Genomic DNA, 23,599 nt, shown 5'->3' on the forward strand with positions numbered 1-23,599 from the left:
CAGTCGAGGTGGTGTTAGACAAACCACTGGAATGGCTGAAGTATTATTTGGAAATAGTTTATCTTGACTATTGAATAATACTTGTATACTTTGTGTATATTGAACGGGATCAAAATAGTAGAATAATTGTCTCTTTAATTCTGACAATAAAGAACTAAGATTCTATGATGTTATTAATGCTTAAGTTCTTAATCCGGATATAGTGATTGACACTTGTATTTAATGCACATGCCTTGACTCATAAATTAAGTAATTTATTTTAAAATTACGAATTTATGTATTGGGCAATGACATTATATACAGAGTGAGATATTGACTATAGAAGGAAACCGTGTCCGAAAAATATATTCGGGTGATGATGTCCTCTTGAAAGCTCATAAAGATAATTATGCTTTAGTCCTGCAGGCAGATTTGTTCTTGCATAATTATAAGGTTGAGTGGATGATCAAGGATAAAAGATATTGATTAAATTAATTGTCAGAAATTAATTTAATTAATGGACATGCGATATCTTAAGCATGGGGAATTTATAAGCAATTAACATGGGAGCCGAATTAAATAATTAATTTACGGAATTAGGAAAGGTAGTGCAAATATTAGTTCTTTAGTGGATAGAATTAATATTTAATGACATTGGGCCTGGCCCGGAATGTCATTGGAAGGCCTGACCTAATGATCCATGATCCCTGCTGTAGCCTATATATATTCTCGTTCTCCTAAAGCTGAAAGACACACCAAAATGAATTAATCCTAGAGTCAGAGAGAGGCAGACGTTTTTCTCAAGGAGACAGCTAGGGTTTTGGGTTTTCGAAGCTTTAAGGAGAGGCACACCTTGGGAGATCGAAGGCCACACTTCGTCCAAGGAGAATCAAGGAATACAGTAGAAGTCGTGGATTTGAATCGCTTGCGCCGTAGCGATTAAGGTTAATATTCTGTTCGAACTTTTAATAGTATCATAAAACGCAGGGCCAAGATCCGATTGTTCCTTCAGTCTCCTCTAGTTTTCATCTTCTACCTCCCAAGAAAGACAACTCCTCAAACTACAAAGTAGTGCTTTGTATAATCAACAGTAGGTCCCATAAATGCTTAAGAGCGTCCCCCTGAACACAATATGTTCCTTCCTGCCCTTCTTATCTTCGTGTAGAGCGTGTTCATGTAGGATCAGTCGAATATGTCTTCTTCCTACCAATAAGGGGCGCCCTGATTGGAGGCTTCTAGACGCGGTCAGATATGTGGGCGCACCCACATATTTGCAAAGTCCAGTCTTCAGTATGTCCACTTCATGGGCCTGGCTCACAAAGTTGGTCTTCATATAAATCATTTGTTTATAAAGCTAAGATGTGTCTTCTCCCTCCAATCAGGGCACGCCCTCATAAAGGTTCTTCTGGGTGAGTTCAGATATGTGGCCGCGCCCACATATTGCCAAGCCCAATTTTGAATTTGTTAGTCTATATCTTCATCTTCTATACAGGTCTAGCCCATAAATAAAGTCCATGTCAAATTTTAGGTATAATAATAAGTATCTAACAGATTTATGATTGAACGTGAATGTCAGCGATGATAACGAAGAGTAGACTTGGCACTCATTTCGTGTCATCATGTACTTTCACGTTTGTGTGTACTTGAAGGTGAAACTCATTTCAGACCCGTTTCAGATTCGTGTACCTAATCTCAAATCCAACCCCGTTTTGAAACGTGTCGTGTACTTTTCATGTAGTTTTCGTGTACATTTAATATAAATATAATAATTAAATTTAATTGAAATGTTTAAAGACAGTACATTTTTTATATATTATATAATGAAATATATGCATTTTTTATGTATTATATAATGAAATATATATTAAATCTTTATATATGTATACAATTGTGTACAAATTTGTACATGTATATATATTACATATATAAATTTATTTATTTTTACATTAAAATATACTTATTTTTTAAAAATATATTTATATCGTGTACTTCCGTGTATATAAAATAAAAACCCAAACCCGACACTAAACTCAACGTATATTTTCGTGTTCGTGTACCGAATATTAAAAATCAAACCCGAACTTTTCATGTCGTGTTTTCGTGTCGTGTACCAAATTGTCAGGTCTAACGAAGAGTACGTAAAATAGGATATAACAATGACTTGAAATTTTAAAACACAGTTAGAGAATGTTGTCATTTGTCATTCCAACAAACTAAATTTCCAACTCAACAAAACATCAATAAATTTTCAAGTCAACGAAAAATCAACAACACACGAACGCCTCCTGGATTCCGATCCGGGTCTCATTAACCGTCAACTGCCATGTAAAAAAAACCAATAAGACAAGAGTACTATACAAAAAAGAACAAATAAGACAGTGACATTCCGTTTGGCCAAGCTTAAAAAAAGTGATTCCATGCTTAAAGTAGAGAAGTGGAATAGAAGTGAGAGGTAAATAAGTTAATAAAGTGTTTGGAAAAAAAGCAGAAGCTGTGAGACAAAAGCTAGCATTCCCAACTTCTTAAAAGTGCTTCTACTTCTTTACACAAACGAGTCAAGAAAAGCAGAAGTCAGAAGCAGAAATCACTTCCAATTCCCAAACAGCCCCTAGATTCTTTTAAGAAGAGATACTAGAATTGCATCTATTTGATAATTAATAGTATTAGCAGTTTTGACCAGCTGTTTTAATTAACAGACCGGAATATCTATTTTGCATGAAATATTTGATAAATAGTTATTTAATTAATTATTTTTATTTTAAATAAGTACATAATAAGCCCTTAATTGAAAAACCTCCTCGCGGTGACTTATCAAAATTAGAATTTGAGTCTAAAAAACTATTTCAAATTGTTAGCTACCAAACACCAAACACTAGTATTAGATTAAATGAGATCGCATGATCAAACATGTGATATGAACCAACTTTTTAATTTTCTCCCACCTTTTACTTCCAAACATGACCGGTTTCTAGCCAGCTATTTTGAATTGACAATTTGACCTTAAGAGTAACAATCTTAACTAGCTGTTTTGCAAAGAATATAGATAAATCCAAACCATTACTAAATATGTGTAGTACTTCCTATTTACATTTACAACAGAAGGGTGGAGATTTCCAAACGGAGGTAGTATACTAGCTACCCGTGAAAGCTTCCAAATTTGTATGTCACACCAAAAAAAATACAAGGCACTACCCGCAGTGCAATCATCACCCGGAAACAATACAGCAAACTTACTTCCATGCTATGTCCTGTATCTCCAAAACCAATCTTATACTAATAATGCTGTCATTCTTTCGCAAGCAGGCAAATTTAGTACGACACAGAAAGCCAAGCATTGTGGACCCCCAATAAATATCTTCCCAACTTCCTACCATATTTGATAGGTCAATACAGTAGCAAATAATTTACTTCAAACCGCAGGCATCCGCATCTCTACAATCGTTTCCGAAGAGGTGTTCCTTTCTTTGCCACAGCCTTCATACCCTGTGAATCTCGAAAGCAAACGAAGTGTACAATTGTCTTACCGTTTGGATAGACAGCAAACACACTAGTCCCTATCTTCTTGTTGCAAAGAGAACATATACTATCACCTGTGATCTTCACAACTGTTTTCCGTTGGTCATACAATTCATCTTTTACCTGTTCAACACCATTTACCAAGGTTATGTTATTGCAAGCAAAATGTTCTTAGGTAATATTTTGGAACATGTCAAGTTACCTGTTTGAATGGAGGAACTAGATGATGTATTAAGATAAATATGTGAGGCAATAATCGAGCTATCCACTCATATTTTAGAAATATATGCAGACCTTAGCAGCAGACCAGGAGATTCAATTAGATTTATTGATTGGATTTTAGAACGGGCAACACACCAAAAACTGCTCCAGGAATATGAGGGTGCAGGTTTCCGCTAAATAATCACTCAAGTGTTGTGATGTGAGACATCCTAACTAATTTAATTATTTTGGTTAGCATGAGTGAAATACTACTCATGAGAGGCTATCATGAGTACTGATGACAGTTAAAATGTCGCAAGCCTCCAGATTTGCTAGTCAGTTCTTTTGCAGGTGCGCTAATCAGATATAGAGCCAGATCAAACCTTAATAATTTGCAGAAATCTAGAAGTCTAGCAAGTCAATGTGCGCAACAGTTAAAGGGGTTATGGTTAAATGTTGGACGAGAGCTATCAAAGGCTCCAGTATACAAGTATATAGAAAGAAGGGACAGGATCATATATATATGGTTCAACTGTTATTCCCGGTTAATTTAGTATAATCACAAAGTTATAAAGTTTACAGGAACAACTGCTTTGTGCAAAAATATTCTCATTTTAAACCACAACACATAAGTTTACTAATAGAAAGTACCTGGAGGTTTTCACTCTCTCGTAATCTTTTTATAACCGACAAATTCCGGTATGCTTCACTAGATTTTCTCAAAAGAGGTCCAAGAAAAGGAAGCAAATTCTGAAAATCACACAAACAATTTCAGTACTTATCATTTCCATGCAGATATAAATAAATTATGTGATGCTTCTTTGACAAGTAAGGGTGATAGATAACATATTTTGATAACATCATATATTCAAATAGCTTAAGGAACATGATTAAATGCTCAAAGTCCTTATTTACTGGGAAGAGAAATATCAATCCTAATGAGTAGTCTGCAAAAGATTGTTCATCACCCTTATGCTTGAGAAACATGCAACTATGTAAAGGCACTAGAAGCTGATAACATATATCGATATCCTTCGGGAGGTATCTTAAGGATAAGTTCAAATATCACATTTATTTTCCTTTACACTTAAAAAATGTAAATACCCACATGCCCACAGCCAACAGGGCACACTTTGAAGACAGTTCACGTAATCACAAGTCAAGACTGGTTCAAGATGCACATCGCAGCTTTACTAATGAACTGTAGTGTCTCATCATCCATGCAGCACACAACAAAACATGAGCCCCTAAATCAGGAGACAATCTAAACTTGACAAGCATCCCACACCCCCAACTTATTTATATGTGCTAGCAATCATTTATACACGCAAAAATCCGCAGCTTGCATCAGATTTAAAGAAAAAATGCGGAGCTTGCAGCTTGCATCATATGATCATTCATATGTGATACCCCTTTTTCTCATCTTAACAATCATAGATATCTAAATAAATTGAAGTGACTGACATTACCTGTAGCTTGGTCTCTCTTGGTAAAAGCTTTAGAGCCTGTGCTCCATGAATACGGTCCCACCTCTGGCCCAACAGATGAAGGACCTCTTCTAACATGATACTGGAACCTTCTTCCTCACCATGATCATCTGCATCACCATCACTTCTCCCACTATCAGTGCTACTTGGGCTGATTCGCATGACCTCTGCTCCTTCAATCTCTGCAATCTTCTTGGATAATCGACCGCCTTTTGTTTTAACTGCAGTCCATGTACTGAGTTTCGGAGTGCTATTACTTTGAGATGACACCAGATTAGTGATTCGTTTTTCAAAATTTTTGATTGTTTTTTTAGGATTCAAGTAAATTTGTAGTAGAGTGAGGTATATATTGTTATAAGTGTTCACAGATTGCTGATGAAGTCCAGACTCATAAACCCGATCACAGTAAGATAGCGCGAGTTCAGGAACATGAAGCTGCAAGTTCAAACATTAAAGGGTGAATCATTGAAGTTGCCAATGACAGTACTTATTACATATATATTTCTGTTCTTTCAAAGAAGCTCGATCTGATGCTTGTTAGAATGCCTGTTGACTAGGCGCGACTTGTCGACTAGTATGGTGTGACTTATTGACTAGTTGGTCAACATAGAATAAAATGGAAAAAAAAAATTCTAATTACCAGCAACAACATACACCTTTTTAATTGAAACTGATATATATTTATATATGTGTGTATAAATAATTCACAGTTCTAAAAATCGGGGATTTAACCGATTAATCGCTACTAGGTATTCTACCGATTCGATTTTTAAAATCCGATTAATCACAACATATTTTTTCAAAATTAATATAATAGCTTAAATAAATTAAATATTATTTTATTATTAATGCCCTAATTAATCATTCCGATTAATCACAACATATTTTTTCAAAATTAATATAATAGCTTAAATAAATTAAAAAAATTATATGCATATAAAAGTATGTGTAGTGAGTGCATAATGTGTACATATATGTCATATTTGTATGTATAGTCGGCATATATGTCTGTCTGTGTGTGTGTGGATGGAAAGGGAGATATATAGATGTGTTTAATTAGTATCTAGATTGTAAATAATATATATGTGTGTGTGTGTGTGTGAGTGTCAAACTTTTGTTGTGAGAAACGATATATAATAGATATATATAATCGTTTATTATATAATATATTATGGTTAATTAGTCGATTAGTCGCCCAGCCGGACAACACAAGTCTGACTTACCGCCATAACATCTGGATGACCCAGCATGATTAAGCCTGAATTGGTCTCATAGACTACAAACCTCAAATCTTGAGGCAGGGTTATGAATAAACAGCAAAATACTTAATTACCTAAAAGTAATTCAATCACCTTGAAATTAGAGAGTTTAACATATATACCTTGTGAACATATATGGACAACGCAAGCTCGTGTTGGTTCATCTTTCCCAACAGAAGTGCTCGCTCTTCATACAAAGCATTTTGTGGAAGTCTCTTTAACAAAACCTCCGGGTTATAACCTGAGATACCCTCCAAGGAAGACAATAGCTTCTTCCTTGATGGGCAAGAAGCTTTCTCATCCCAATTCTCCTTAGAACTGAGATCAGTGTACCAATCAAGCACTTCAGAGAGATAAATTTGAACCTGTTAAAGCAATTACCTTACTATTAATAAAGAATGTCTTCTATTACCTCAAAAGTAGTCAATATATGGATTGCCATTACTTTTAGATCAAGCAGGAATTAAAAAGAAAAATTGTTACCATTTCGTTCTGGAGATTTCCTGAAATCCCATGTTCATTCATTGCAAGCATTAGTTCTAAATATGTGGCTTGCATGTTCGGAGCATGCTGCTTTAAATAAGAGTTGACCAAATCTGCAGGAATGTTTCCAGACAAAAAGAGCTCAATAGTTTGCGACGGGCAGCTTTCAAGAACAAGCATTGAATACTCCAGGACAATCATAGGATCAGTACCACAGAGAGGCTGCATAAGAATTCACACGAGGCAAGAGATTTTTCAAATAACAAATGAACAGATTTAGCACCCAGAGAACTTACACACGTTAATGCAGTTTCAGTATAGAGCAAGCAATAGGAAATCATGCACCAGTCAGGTTTAGATAAAACAAGAAAGAGTATGCGAGAAACGTGACTGTTCTGCAGGTGTCTATATTTAAATAGTGGTAATCCTGTAGAGAAGAGGCTAAATAATTTACTAGCATATGTGTATGTCTGGCGTGTGTGTTCGTGTTTTTGATTACGAAATTATTTTAGTTTTGAAGCTGTGTGACAGTACCATGCAACAAAAAGTTATGTATTAATGCTATCCAAATTCAATTTATTAGACTGCAACCAGAACTGACATTGTACCGTACTACAGTAGTAGACTTACTTTAAGATATTCAATAATCATTTCAGGCTTGAACTTCTGGGTAATCTCAATCTGATGTTTGTCTGTCTTTGAATCTTCTATTAATCGATGAAGAAGTTTTAGAGCTTCATGATGCATTGCATTGCATCTGTAGATTTCTAGAAGGCAGACATATTGATTCCTTTTGTGCAGAAATTCCTCACTTATTTTCAAATCACAATAGTTAAGTCCTTTGAGCAGTTCCAAAGCAGAAGAAGGCTGCCCAGTTAAAATCAGAGCTTGAAGAAGTGCAGTGTCCAATATGGCTGCCATCTCTCTGGCACCTGAGTTAATGGGGATATTAAGCCTTCCCTGTAAGCCAACAAATTGCAATCAGTGCATGAAATCGGATACACTTCTATACCAAATATATAGAGCCAAATATGTATGAGTAACCTACAGAAACAAGACATATAACTTGGGATTTTCAGAAATAGTAAGAAAGAAAGGTGGAAGTTCAATATATTTTATATTTCACCATAAGCCAGAGAAAAGGAACAGAGTGTATTAAAGCCTAAAAGATAGGAATTTCGTCTCCTACTCAGGCCAATCCAAGTTTAAAGAATTACTTTGTCTGGAATCAATGATTCCTAAGACAGTTTTCAGTGTAATTTAGTGCTATTCTACAATTTAGAGTAAGAACAAGCCCAAAAAATTAGAATATAGGGACAGATTCAAGTGTTTAGATGAAGAAACAGAGAAGCATAGATCAGAAATGCAGAAAGATAAGAGAATTCACTTAAAAAACTTGTAGAGAAAGACATAGTTTTATAGATAAACAGTAGAGACTAGAGAGAGAGTGTTTTGTGGAACATAGTCCCATTTTCACATATTCCAATCATAATGCATACACTGAAAGTACATGACTTAACAGGTATTTATAGATTATGAATTCTGTAACTAACTCCAGAATAGTAGAGACTAGAGAAAGTGTGTGTTTTGATGGAACATAGTCCCATTTTCACATATTCCAATCATAATGCATACACTGAAAGTACAGGACTTAACAAGTATTTATAGACCATGAACTCTGTAACTAACTCCAGAATAGTAAATGACACTCTATTGCCCTTGCTAATACCGTGACCCGATACTACTCTAGACTCCTGCTTAGCTGATTCCTAACATACTTCAAGTCTTTTTTGTATCAGACTATTTCAGATCTCTAATCAGATGATAAATGGGAGAGGGAAAATGAACTTCAACAGTTTAAATCGTCATCAGTTATACTTAACAAGTGAGTGGCAACACAGCAATATAAAGCTCATACCTATTGAAGTGATTTCAATAATATATTAGTATATTACAACCATGGTATTAAAAAAAAAAAAAAAAAAAAAAAAAAAAAAAAAACAGGTAACATCCACAATGTCAGCTATATCAACCTTAAATTACAGATATCATCAAACACCAAAATTCAAGTATTAATATCTATATTTACTAAAGTATCTCACTTTATATGACCTTAAATGTCAGCACATATATTTTATTTGACAGAAGTACTATATGAAGAACAAAATGCAAAGAATGCAGGCATATAAAATTATCAGGCCACCTAAAAATTTTCAGTGAACCAGCTAACAGGATCATCAACAACGTATACTCTTAAAATTAAGTATACAACACAGGAACATGTCAATGTGAAGATTACTTGTGCATATATAGTTCTGAGTAGATTGTCAAATTAGAAGGTTATCTTTAAAACTTGATGAATTACAATGATTTCAGTGTCTAATTTTATAAAGAGCGAGTGTGAAACAGGTTCATGTCCTGCCTCTCGGAAAAAGTTCATGTCCAATCTCTTCTTCAACTGACCAAACAACAGATAAATAATGATATTGCTTATCATGTGGTCAAACACGAAGTTTCTGTTCTTTCTTTTTTATGTTTAGAAAATAAGACATTTGTGGAGAATAATATATATATGTACAAACTCTTAAAAAGACAAAAAATGATATAGACAGTTAGGCATAAAAGATTGAAATTTACCTTATTCGATTTATTATGCCTACTTGTTTCATAAGATTTATAATGACGTCCCACGGCATCTGAAACAACCTCCTCAGTTCCTTCAGCAGTGGCCTTGTCAACAACACTGAACCTCTTCTTTTGCAAAAATTTGATAAGAGCCATCAGTGTATTGTGGCTCATTTTCTTGGACTCGAGAGCTGCACTTTCATCAGATTCTGATAACTGAGGTACAGAGTCTAAATCATCTGAGATACCAGAGGAACCTCTAGATAGATCTGAAGCATCCCCTGTGATGTCCATGAACCCTTCAGTTACAGAAAGGATCGAAGTTTTGGGAATAGTAATTGACGGATATAGAGAAAGCACATAGGTCATCTCAACTTGAGATTCCAAAAAATGTTCCATAGCCTCCTCATAGCTCCCATTTTCAAATAAATGATGAGCATATCTGAATCAAGCAGCACTATAATTAGCTTTTATTATTCCATAACATATGATACATCAGCATATGGTTGCTCATGAACCTTAGAAATTTGCTGGAAATCAAAACAATTAAAAATTCCTGGATGAGATACTATGCAATAAACTAAAGTTGCATCTTAATATCCTTGCATTCATTTAGATATATTGCTACCTATTATGTAAAGATTTATTATTCACCTTCATAAAAATCAGATAATATATTAAAGATATTATGCTACTGATATTAAAAAAGGAATGCATGAACACACCCCAAACACAATATACTGGATAGTGGATATTTTATAGAATGATGCATCTCAATGTTCAACAACTAAAGCTTTAGTTGTCATAAGGAAAAAGATAAAAGAAATAGTAAAGCAAGGATCGACATGACCTGGTTTCTAGATATTGTTTTAGCCTATATGGAAGGAAGGAAAGAACAGGTATGGAAGTTATTTCCTCTTTCCAGAATTATTCAAAAACCATAACAAATGATAACTATATGCCATCTCAGCATAAAACAGCAATAATAGCAAGTTCAGAATATATGTGTGCGTAAAACGGCAATAATTTGGTAAATTGAATAATAAATTTTATAATTTATGCAAATGAGCCTAGAAATGATAAGAATGTGTTACTCATGAATTGATGGACAAATATATTCACCTTATCTGGATAGATTGCTCCTTTGCGGCTCGGAGGTTTGAATCTTCTGGTGGGAGTAGCTTACACAAGGACAAAGCTTCCTCAAAATCTCCAGATGCTGTTAATTGTACAATCTGCATTGCAGATACAATTGATGATGTCAAACTGTGTTGGTTATTAGGAGCAAAATAAAGACACTGGAAAGTCAATATTTACCTGTGCACCAAGAGGTACAGGAAAGAATCCATGAATAGAGTTTTCAAGTGCAACAATGATTGTATTACTACTATGTACAAGACAATGAACATTACGAAGAACAATTGTTTGTATCAATGGATACGGAGCTCGTAGAAACCGTATCTGCACATTTCAAGCAGCAAGTGATGCAAAATACAATTTTATTTATTAAAATAACATTAAGTATGCAAACTACAAGTTTTATTTATGAAAAAAACATATTATTTAATGCAATTTATTTAGACTACCTCAATATGTCTTGGCAAGAGACCGATTGCATATGGCTTCTGAATCACAACAACTGCAGGGGCTTCAGACCAAGAAATCCTGCCTTCTTGAAGAAGCTTCCCATTCTGGTCCACAAACATTCCGATCTGGTCCTGGTATCAGAAAACAGAAGTCCAGCTAATGGCAAGTCAAAATTTATGCCAGGGCAAAAGAGGTTGAAGGATAATTTATATACTTAAAGCTGAGTGTGCATAAATGTTAAAGAACATGCAAATCTCATCTTTATGGTATAATGTATAATTAAATACATAGACAGGTTTGGTGCGTTCACATCCAAAAACTAGAGGCGAATGTTTTTTGTGGCGCAACAGCGACTGTGACATAATGTGAAGTTGAAAGTTGGGTGACTATTCACCAATTATAACATGTTCATAAGATAAAATATGGTGATACAATTGTGTGTAAAGGTTTGGATCTGAAACTGATGAGTATGGAGAAAAAATAAATGAGTATACACAGCGTAACAGGAAAGTAGCTTTGCTTACAGTGAGATGAGAGAATACTACTATTTGACAACAACATGGTCTGATCATATCCACCATAAAGCATATATACAATTAACAAAAACGATGACAAAAGTCTGCTACTAGTAAGAATGTACAATGCTTTCCCAAAAAAGTAATGGTAAAATGTATAAAATACAAATTTTCATGCATAGTAGAAGATCGCGGGTACCTTCCCTAATAGAAGTTCTCCTGATGGAAGAGACACTACTAAAGGTGGAGCAATCCTCCCAGATGGAAATACCTCAGTCAAAGCCCCGTTAGTAGAATTCAATATGGTGTATTCCCTTTTAATTCCCAAACATATGTTCTCCCCACACCAAGACATCGACTTAACCGTATCTGGTACACCAAATTCCTTCACCTCCACAAATCCTCTCCCTCCTGCAAAGTATACATAATTACTCAAAAAACACAACAAAAACAACTTCATATATCCAACTTGAAACCGAGTCCTCCCACGTCAAATCACAAACCAAGTCAAATCACAAAATCCGCAACTAAATAAAGTGATTAATCAATTCTTCAGTATTTCAAGCATCAAATGAAGTTTCTCAAACTCAATGCACATCTCAATTTCACAAATATGAAATGAATTTAAATTAACCGAAGCATCAAACTAACTCACATTTTTAAAATAAAAACTTAAACATCCGATTTCAATCCCGCAAAATATGAATAAAAGGCAAATAAAAGGCAATTACCATCATGTCTATAAATACAAACTCTCCTCTGCCTCGCAAAGCACAAAAACCCTCTCCGATCATCCCACGCATACGCATTCGCTCCTTTCGCCTTGGGAATCACCGCAACCGTCTCCAAATTAGGAAGCCTATGAAACGCAATCGACTCGGAAAGCGAAACCAGCAGCTCTCTCGACGCAATCACTTCCATCGCCACCATAGGCCTCTTGGAGAATCCATTGACAGTGCGTTCAAGCACGTAGGCCTCTTTTTTGAGTTCTAGGGTTTGGAGAAGCCGATCGGACGGCGGGGATCGATCGGCGCCGGACGACTGCGGCGCGTAGATGCGGAGACAACCGTCGGAACAGCTGACGTAGAGATTGAGATTGTAGGATCCGATGGCGTCGATTTTGGTGGGGCAATTGGTGATGAGTTGGTACGAATCGTAGGCTGTGTGCACCATGGTTTTTCTTACTCTACTGCTTTTCACTCTTGCAGTGTTGCCAGTTACTATAAATGAAGAAACTGATTAACAGAGCTGCCGCTATTTCAAGTTTTCATTTATCCTCGTCGGGTACGGACAAGTTCCGTATTTGTATCCTAAACGTGTCCCGCATTCAGTGACAATTTTTTTAGTTCGATTCCGAAATATCAATACAACAATTAAATAATATAATATACTCCCTCCGTCCCGTGTCATTTTAATTGTTACATTTGGTTTTATATCACTGGAAATAACTTTTAATCTACTTTAATATGTAATTTTCAGTTTTCTAAAATAATGAAAGAGTTACTTATAATCTTTGGTCAAAAATTAGTCAATTTGACCAACAAAAATAAAAATGTGACAACTAAAATGGGACCGAGAGAGTATAATCAATTTATATATTATTATCATTGAAAAATTTAAAATATTTCTTGACACGTAATGAAAGGAAGTATGTCTGCTCTTATTATGTTTAGAATAGAATGGAACAGGGTTAGTTACCGCATAATGACATAAATAAGGTGTTATCACCGAAAAATATTTGGTATACCGTGCAGAATTTTGTAAAATCTGGTGGGTTTTAATTGGAACAGTTATGTATTTACATCAACAATTCCAATTAAAACTCACAACATCAATTGTCACATCATTATGTACAAATTTTATGTACACAATTTTGTGCACCTCACACTACTCTTTATCACTCGCCTTTTAGACAGATTTTATCGATTTTATCGATCTCCGTAAGAGTCCCGTCAACCTGTAAATTCCTGCATTCACATCCAGTTGATGTTTCTCTATGGTTTTGGCGTATAGTAACTTCACTTTCCAACTTGCCCTCTTACATTTGTGAAACATTGACTTGACACTTGATGGAGGAACCTAGAGCAGCTTTAACGTTACCCGTTTGAGTGTCTCGGTCCACGAGAAAGTCAAGATGGCCTTGCCATATTCAAAACCAAGCGCTGGAACACAATAAAGAAAGTGGGCGTGCCCAGTAAGCTGGCCATGGCCAATTACCCTACTTTCATTAATTTATTGTTACTTTTTATTTCTTTTCACTACTGCCTGCACTATATGAACGGTCATATGAACGTTACTTATAAAAAGATAACGTATATATTTTAACGGCTATATTTTTACTTCTATATATAATCACCTGATTATTCATATTTTCTACTTCACAGAAATTTTAATTTTGATCTCTGAAAAAATGAATCCAAATAATCCCCCTCTTCCAAATTCTCAAAATCCAAACCCTCAACTTCAATATCCATATCCAAATTCTTATTTTCCAAATCCAAAAAATTTTAATTTTACTACTCAAAGCCCAAATTCTCAACCCCATTTTCACATTTTCAAGTTTCTCAATTTCCATTTATGTATCCTCAAAATTCTCCTTATCCGTTCCCAATTCCTCCCTTTTCAAATTCACAATTTGAAACCCAACAATCACCTATCAATATCCAAAATTCTCCAGATTCGCAAGTGCCGGCCTTTGGTAACACAAACTTTGTTGATCTAAATGATGATTATGAGAAAACGGAAGATGTACGTGAAAATACTGGCCACTGGACGTGGGTTGAAGATAAGCTCTTAATAAGTGCATGGTTGAATGTGTCAATTGATCCACTAATCGGTACTGATCAAAAAACCGAAGCATTTTGGGACAGAATTAAGAAATATTGTGAAGAAGACAATCCCGGCTTCATCAAAAGAGGAGTTGTTGCTATGAGAAAAAAGTGACAAAGAATAAATGAAGGTGCTCAGAAATTTGGGTCATGTTATGATGAGGCACGACGAATGATTGGGAGTGGTTCAAACTTGGATAACATAATTGAGAAAGCTCATGAACTCCATTTCGCTTAATGCAAGAAAAAAACGAATTTTGATAATCATTGGCGTGAGTTTCGTAGACAGACCAAGTGAAGAACTCCTAAAACTAGTGCAAGTTCTAAAAGAACTAAATTAAGTAATTCTGGAACTTACTCATCTGAGGGAAATAACGATACGCCAACATCTGAGGAATTTGAACTGATTCATCCAAAAGGTACAAAAGCGGCTAAAAGGAAGGGCAATGAAAAGGCAACAACTGCGGAAATTGAAGAATATGAAGCTATTCAAGTGAATGACTTGAGAAAAATGAAAATAATGGATACAATAAATGAAATGAAGCAAAAAGAAATTGAGACTCGACAAAGAGTGCTTGAGACGAAGCAAATTGAGCTCGATTTACAAGTCGTTTTGGCGGATAATACTAAAATGAATGATGCTCAACGGAGGATTCATGCAAAAATGCTTGAGAAAATTATGGCAAGAAACTAGCCGTTGGAAACTAGTGTTTGTCTTTTGTTGTTTGTTTTTATTTGTTTCTAAACTAGCCGTTGGAAGCTAGTGCTTGTCTTTTCTTGTTTGTCTTTTTTTTGGTCAGGGTTTCTTGTTTGTTTTTATTTCTTTGTAAACTAGCCGTTGGAAGCTAGTCCAAAAGCATGGAAGGAAATGTTGTGGTCACAAAGGAGTTGCAACAATGATATGGCATGCATTTTTTGGAATTGCTGGATCAAACAATGACATAAATGTTTTAGATCGGTCACTAATATTTGATTAAGTGCTACAAGGTCGTGCTCCAGAGGTAAATTATACTATCAATGTAAATAATTATAATGTGGGGTATTACTTAACAGATGGAATCCATCCTGAATGGGCAACATTCGTTAAAACGATACCACGTCCACAAGGTGAGTAAAGAAAATTATATTCAAAATATCAAGAAAGCCAGCGAAAAGATGTTGAACGAGCATTCGGTGGCTTACAATCCCATTTCGTAATTGTACGTGGTCCGACACGCTTTTGGTACAAAGACGATCTTGGGAGAATCTTGAGAGCATACATCATAATACATAATATGATTGTTGAAGACGAGAGAGACACGTATGCCACTCAATTTGGTCCCCTGCCAAGTTATGATGATGCAACAAATGATATATCGCAACTAAACTTAGGCGAAGAACCTTTTGTCGCGTATGAAACGTATATTCAAAAAACTATACAGATGCGTGATAAAACGGGCACATCGTCAGCTATAAAATGACTTGGTTGAGCATATCTCGCAATTTCATATTAATCGTTAATTTTTTTTTATTGTAATATTTTTAATTCAACGCTTTCTCGTGTCTTTTTTTAGTGTAATGGTTTTCCTTGTATTTGTCTTTTTAATAATATGATTAATTATGGTGCATATTTTTTTTATTATAAATTACTATTCTATTATAAATATAATAAGGAAATAATGGGTCCAGCATAATTGGTAAATGGGCGTAGCATTGCACAGACCTGGTCAATGTCCTTTCACTGCCTGGTTTAGTGTACGTGGCAAGCAGTGGGGTCGGGAAAAATGGAAAATGGGCGGGGTGCTCTTACAATGCGATTCACCTTACATTTATAGAACATTGACCTTGCACTTGAGAAAGTTACAATGTGTTATTCTCCCTTCGTCCAACAATACAAGTCTTTTTTGTAAAATTTACGCATATTAAGAAAATATTAATTAGATTATATTTTCTCACTTGTACGGTTATGTTATTTGTTTTAATACTGGTTTTGACTATATACACCCACAAGGTTTTTTTAACTTGAAGAAACGATTTATAATAAAAAGCATTTACTTACCGAGCCGTGAAATCCTATATGTGCTGGCATCTGCTCTTACAACAAAAAGTGTTGGATTGATTTAGACAAAAAAGAAGTGTTGAATTGTTGTCAATTATCAAGTATCAACCACTTTGCAAGTTAGTCTTTGGAGGATTACCTAGGTGGGGTTAATCGGCCTCTACTTTGTGTGGCACCGGCTGACGACTGTTATCCATTCAGTTATTGAAGCACTATTGTATTTGTATCTATTGATTTGTTTGAACTTCTTTGCACCTAGCTACTTTAACCATATAGGAGGACAACCATTTATATTGGGGTTGCTGTACTTCATTATTTGGAGAACAGCTCTCTGAGTCTCTAGAATAGTATTCTCTCTCTAATACTAGAAGAAACAGAAATATAAATTTGCATCTATTTCTTGCTCAATATATGAATTTTGGAAAGCCATGCATACAAGATTTGAAATTCATACAACTTATCTATCTCCCTTGTGAAGGCATCCCAAATACCTCCAACCAAAGTAATAGGGAGCCTAACCACAACAAGCAAATTATCTTCAATATCGAATAAGTTAATATACATGTCTGTACATGCGCAAGTATAATACATATTTGAAAAAGATTCAGTCAAGTACATAAATTCGAGAAGCGATGTCCTGAACCAACCAATCAAATCCTTCTAGCAGGCCCATTCCGGTGTAAGCACTACATCCTACAATTTTCCAGTGTCTGGTCTTATCCATGGCTTCCAAATTAAGGACCTGCATATAAATATATGATATAAGCATAGATGCACTAGAATTAATACTTCAAATATTATGCTTGATTCAGAGACCCTAAAGAATTCTTCTTTCTTGATGCGGATAAGAGTTTGTAAAAAGCATTTTGCAGTAAAAGATGTAATAATTTCTTATAAACTAAGTTTTACCAAGTTTCTTCTATATTCCATTCAGATTGTTCTTTCCAAATATAAAATAATAATAACATGATTGTGTGGATTGCTAAAGAGGTGCATGAGGGAATCTGCTTTGAGCAGCATAATTAAAAACTGATGTCTAACCATCATGAAATTTCACCAAAATATATGCTCTACCTAATCATCACACTTCAAACTGCAGGAAAATGAAAAAAAACAAAGCCAACTCTCTAAAAGACAAAAATAAAAGCCTTTAAAGAAGCTACTCGCTTCAACTACGAAACTCAAAAAGCAAAATGCAACTATCTTATAGCATACAAGTGCAAGTGTGCAGCTATAATCACATCATCATATTTGAAATCAATGAAAGCAATAATATATATCATATTAATATTATATACTTATATATAATAAGCGTAAGGAAGATAATTTGGTCGCATGGTCACATGGTCTAAAACTTTATCATCCGTGGATCGTATATTGAACAAATAAGCACCGTTAGATTTAAACAAAATTAACTTCTAATTCTATAAGGCAACTGATATCTACCTGCATGTTTATAATTTTTTTTCTGAATCCAAAACAAATTCTGTCTTTCACATGTTTATGAATTCTTTAATTCAAAATAAATATTTCCTACCGGCTTTAATTGTATAATCATATAAATCGCACCGTCACAAAATTATTTTTATCTAATATATTTTAAAATTAATAAGTCGGATCAAAATAAATATTTCCTACCAGTTTTAATTGTAGAATCATATAAATCGCCCCGTCACAAAATTATTTTTATCTAATATATTTTAAAATTAGTAAGCCAATCATATTATAATAATTCTAATATAAAATATATTTATATATATAATCTAATGAAAGTTGATGTCACATATTCTACTCAATATATATTAAAATTTGATAGAAAAAATTTAATACTTTGGCATGATACATAGGAGAAAAGGAATGGATCGATTACAATAGTTTATTTGAAGCCATTAATGGCTGTGACAGTATATTTTATACTGCATCGCCACTGTCGGATGATCCAACATGTGTGACCAGTTTTTTTTTTTTACAGAAACAAGTCTGAAAAGTAGAACCTATATATTTTTACAATAATTCTGACTTAAAAACAAATCATAATTTCAAATTTTATTTATTTGAAAATTTTAATTTATTATTTATAAATTAAATTCTTTCACACCATTTACAATATATTTAAAAAGTTTATAAATAATTAAAAAGCTCCCGTGCCTTGCACGGGCTATAAGCTAGTTATTTTTAATGCTTATAAGAAGTCGCGACTCGCGTATCTAACTACAAGTAAATGTAATGCCAATACAAAACTATCTTTCGAGCATAATTTTCACTTATCAATTATCAGTGCACACAAAACATGAAGATCTGAAACTGTAGGAGCATGTCAACTTCTGTAATGTGAACTTAAAAATATGGCTTACTTTAGCTATTTCTTCTGGGGAGAGAGCACCTTGTATGTCCTGCTTATTCGCCAAAATGAGTAGTGATGATCCAGATAGCCTCTGTTACACAAACAGAAAGTAAAAAAAACATGTCTAGGCGGAAATTTTAAACCTTGATTTGAATATTAAGTTACAATTATGAATGCTGAATTTCGGAAGCCAATAATGTTCAGACATGTCCGGATTTGTAAAGTTATTGTGCATATCTGAACAAAAGAAATACACAATACTGAAGATTGATGGGGTTACATGCACTACACTTCTTAATTGATAACTTAATATCCTCTATATTACAAACTATTAAGTAATGAAATTTCTCCTCCATTCAAATTTACTTGATCAAGGTTTTACTATTGCAACTGATACATAAACCTAAAAATTAAAAAGTTTATTACACTTTACAGCCTAAAACTGTGTTCGGAAACACTTCGGTGCCAATATAACAAATTAAAAACGGTTTGAAACCCATAAAATATAACAAGCTTTCAAATTGCACCTCTTTAGTTACACAACAGCTGTTAAGCATCTTTTGTTAACATTAGATTGGAGGGATATTTATGTAATTTCATACTCCCTCCGTCCCATTTTATGTGACCCTTATTCCTTTTTGGGACGTCCCAAAAAGAATGAACCTACCATACTTACTATTTTTGAACACTACTTTTCACTATTACACCCACTACTTTCTTCCACTATCTTCATTCTATAATAATATAAACACTATTACACCCACTATCTTCCTCCACTATCTCAAATCTATTATTAAATATTGGTAGGTCCCACCACTTTACCTACTTTTCAACTAAACTTACTACATTTTTCTTAATCTCCTTGAAAGTCAAACCAGTTCACTCTTTTTGGGACGGAGGGAGTAATATTTATACAATTAAAAGATAACACAATTTGAAATATAACACATACACATTTATTTGGTTTGATTACTTGTTATGTGTTCAAAGAATAATTAACAATGGAGGAGCTTAGAACAAAAAAGGCATTATTTTTTCTGATTGCTGACAAAATAATGCAAGAAAGGGAAGCAGTTAAAGAAGACACACATTCAAATCAAGAGAAGCAAGTCATTAAAAGAAGTCCTGTGAAAATAGATAAGTCAGCCCCTACTCACATTCAGTCATAATTAGGAATTTAAAGCCACCAGCTCACAATGCAAAGAAAGTGCCCTTAGGTACTGAACCTGAAAATTACACTTCTGGAATTGGAAATTTTACCTCCATGCAGTGTTATTAAAAGCTCGCATGTGCGAGATGCGATGCGATGCGATGCAAGGTAAATGCGCATTGTTCTGATTATGCGATGCGAGGTTAGAGATGCGCACGCTTTTCTGCGCATGAAGAGCATAAGCGAGATGCGAGAAGCGCAGGAAAAGCTCGCTTTTTTTATTTTTTGACTGGGCTGTTGACTGGGCCATTAACTGGGTCTTTTTAAAAGAAAAGGGTCATAAAACCCTAAAACAGACAGACACGCATCTTTGATACCATACAACACGTACATACACATACATAGGCGATCGATTACCATATAGGTCAACTACCACCCGAGGCAACAAAAAGGGAAAAAATACCACTGATTCATCATCTAAAAGGCGTTTAATTGATGAAAGTGAAGACGAGGAAGATGAAATTGAATTTACCGTAGGGAATAAGCATCTTGAAAATGAAGATTTCGAAAATCTTCAAGAAGAGCTTGACGATGATGATGATGAATTTTAGTTTATGTCAAATTATCAACTACTAGGATTTTAGATTATCTATTTGTGCCCTAACTTTGAACCTGATTATCATAAACATGTTCTATGACAATCTAATATGCTTATTACTTGTTAAATTTAATTGTTATGCATTTTTTTATAATTATTTACGCTTTGTTTCAAAAAGCGCGCATCTCGCATTGCGCGTTGCGCTTATGCGCCAGGAGGCCCTTTGCGCTTCAGTGCGCATATCGCATTTAATAACACTGCCTCCATGAAAAAGCTGAAGGAAGCTCGAATGAAAATGGAAACATAACAACCTTACAAGAAGCCGTGGAAGCAATCAGGTGGAACCATTATTGGTCATTTTGTATGAGTTCCTATTAATTTTTTGGCATTGTTATTATCAGGCGGAACAAATTATAGTAATGTTACTCATTATTTTGAATGGTCATATGTAATGGTAAGAACAATTTGAGACCGTCGTCGGTTAATTTTGTTGAACAATTTAGAACCTGCATCCATTTATGTTGTTTCTAAATCCTTGGCGTTTTGCTATTTATAATAGCTTAAAAGAATAAAAGGATGTTACGTAATGTACCACTTTAGTGATTGCTGGCAAATCCAAGATGTAATTCTATGACCTAATTTACATAACCACTTCTCATCCATGTATCTAATCTGATAAAGGAGAGAGATGGAAGAAGATAAGTAGAGGATTCTTATGTGCACATATAGCATAGATACTTGTATAGTGGAATAATGGGTGAAATAACCATCATTCCTCTCCCCCCAATTACCCTTCAGCAAAGTAATGCTAACTGTTAGTTTTGACGGGAAAAGTGCAACCTGAAAGTTTTCTGGGTTGCAAAGTATTTCGCTTTATAATATCTACACCAAAATGTTTCTCAAACATAGTTCTAAGATATAAAGTGCAGTAAACTCTAATTTAATTACTAAGTTAATATTGCAAAATACCCTCACTGCACTACTAACCAGACACTACAGATTACATTATAGAAATACCCACACTGCACTACTAACCAGACACATTAGAGCAAGTCCAACAATGTCTTAGTAAGTGCCCTATAAATATAATAAAAAATAGTGTCTTAGTGATTTAGGACATTCTTTTGATACATGAACTCCAACAACATGCCTCATAATTGTGCCTTTTTATTAAATTAATAATTTATTTGAAATAATATTGGAGGGAAGTGAAAAAGTAAGAGGAGAGAGATGCATTGAAATGATGGAAAGTTAATATTTTATTGAGAAAATTGGTTTAGGACAAGCTTAGTAGAGCCTCAAAAAAGAGGCACTTGTTGGATGTCCTAGTAATTTAAGGCACCACTAGGACATTGTTGGAGCACGCTTCTCATCCAAATGCCTTAAATTTTAACTTAAGATATGAATTTAGGACATTGTTGGACTTGCTCTTATTAGAGCAAGTCCAACAGTGCCCTATAATAGTGTCCTAAGTTAAAATTTAAGGCATTTAAGACAAAGATGTAATCCAACAAAGTCCTAGTGGTGCCTTAAAACACTAGGACACACTACATGTGCCTTATTTATAAGGCACTACCACACTTGTCCTAAATCATTTTAATTCATAAAATATTCACTTTCTCTCTCTTTTCACACCTTTTAATACTTGACTTATATATAGTTGTTTTCAAATATATTAATATTTTAATATTAAGACATGAAGATAAGGCATATTGTTGGAATAGATGTATGTGTATAATGTCCTAAATCACTAGGACATTATATTTTATTATATATATAGGGCTTCCACTAAGACACTGTTGGACTTGCTCTTAAGTTAATACTGCAAACCACCCACATTCTAGATTATGTAAAAAAGGTAAAGCAGATTTTTAGTCAGAGAATGTCGTATATATGTCACCGGAAAACAAAAGACAACAATCGGCACTAGCAACAAGTAAGAAATTGCAAAGTTTTAAAATCATTCCTCCTAACTAAAACATACCTCCTCCTTCAACAGATTATCGAGTTCAAATTTACAATCATCAAGTCGTCTAAGATCCGAACTATCAACAACCCACACCAAGCCATCCGTCTGCTCAAAGTAATTCCTCCAGTAAGACCGTATAGTCTTCTGCCCCCCAACATCCCATATATTAAGCACATACCTACAAACACCAAACCAGATCATAACACAACCCAAATTTCAAAAATAAAACAATGCCCACCACATGTTCGATAAGGTGTCTGAGAGAAAAACAACAACATACTTGCTATAAGTAATAGTCTTGATATTGAACCCAAGAGTAGGGCTAATAACACTTGTGTCTTCACCATTAAGCTTCAGAACAATCGTTGTTTTCCCTGAGTTATCTAGCCCTCTGCATTATATAAACATACTGAATTACAAATGAATACACACACATATATACACAAATTAGCATTTGGGGTGAAGACGTACACCATGAGTATACGCATTTCCTTTTCTTTTTTCTTGATCTTGCGAATAATACTGAGGAGCCCCATTGGAGGTATGTAGATCTCGTGATTGTGATTAAACGAGCCAACGACCTTCTACGAGAATGGTTCTAATTGGACCCCCGACGAGCTAGCTGAACGGGTCGGTCGGGTCGGGTTGCTATTTTGTTATCTTCCGGTGGTCGGAGGATGTAAGATGGTAGACTCGTAGCAGGTTTTAAGAAATTTAAATTCCTAACAGTATATATATTTAAGCCAGTCAGTTATGGTACGGATTTTATATTTGAAAAAATAGATTTATTCGTGACTCAACTTATTTTGTATTTAGAACCTATCATTATATTATAATAATTTTTTCTTTTTATCTCTAATATTAGATTAGAATTTTTTTTAGCCACTAACGTTAGGTTTGGATTTGATTATTAATATTATATTATTTTTTTTAGCAATATTAAAATATATATTTTAATAAAGAAATTCTTGTTTACTATATTTGTTTTTTGCGTCTAATAATTCAAATTTCAGAGGATCA

General features: G+C 34.4%; 2 protein-coding genes across 3 annotated transcripts; both read right to left on the bottom strand.

Annotated features, from left to right (window-relative positions):
• Window positions 1–3,019: 3,019 nt before the first annotated feature.
• LOC108223119 (vacuolar sorting protein 39) lies at window positions 3,020–13,005 on the bottom strand. 2 transcript variants are annotated; one of them, XM_017397212.2, is made up of 13 exons: window positions 12,384–12,935; window positions 11,852–12,063; window positions 11,137–11,268; window positions 10,868–11,011; window positions 10,673–10,785; window positions 9,563–9,992; window positions 7,556–7,885; window positions 6,926–7,147; window positions 6,565–6,807; window positions 5,166–5,618; window positions 4,348–4,446; window positions 3,570–3,618; window positions 3,020–3,462 (listed from the first exon to the last, which is right to left on the bottom strand). In XM_017397212.2, exons 1-13 carry the CDS (start codon window positions 12,823–12,825, stop codon window positions 3,389–3,391), a joined length of 2,943 nt encoding a protein of 980 aa, XP_017252701.1. In that variant the 5' UTR covers window positions 12,826–12,935; the 3' UTR covers window positions 3,020–3,388. The 2 variants fall into 2 exon arrangements, with proteins under 2 accessions (XP_017252701.1, XP_017252700.1); XM_017397211.2 differs by having other exon boundaries at window positions 3,020–3,618; window positions 12,384–13,005.
• A 3,890-nt stretch (window positions 13,006–16,895) lies between these two features.
• On the bottom strand, window positions 16,896–23,279 carry LOC108220788 (ADP-ribosylation factor-like protein 2). The gene is made up of 5 exons (XM_017394649.2): window positions 23,051–23,279; window positions 22,860–22,970; window positions 22,595–22,757; window positions 18,873–18,953; window positions 16,896–17,260 (listed from the first exon to the last, which is right to left on the bottom strand). Exons 1-5 carry the CDS (start codon window positions 23,113–23,115, stop codon window positions 17,123–17,125), a joined length of 558 nt encoding a protein of 185 aa, XP_017250138.1. The 5' UTR covers window positions 23,116–23,279; the 3' UTR covers window positions 16,896–17,122.
• Window positions 23,280–23,599: the final 320 nt, after the last annotated feature.

The sequence above is a fragment of the Daucus carota genome, chromosome 5 (genome assembly GCF_001625215.2).
Source record: "Daucus carota subsp. sativus chromosome 5, DH1 v3.0, whole genome shotgun sequence".
Classification (NCBI taxonomy): domain Eukaryota; kingdom Viridiplantae; phylum Streptophyta; class Magnoliopsida; order Apiales; family Apiaceae; genus Daucus; species Daucus carota.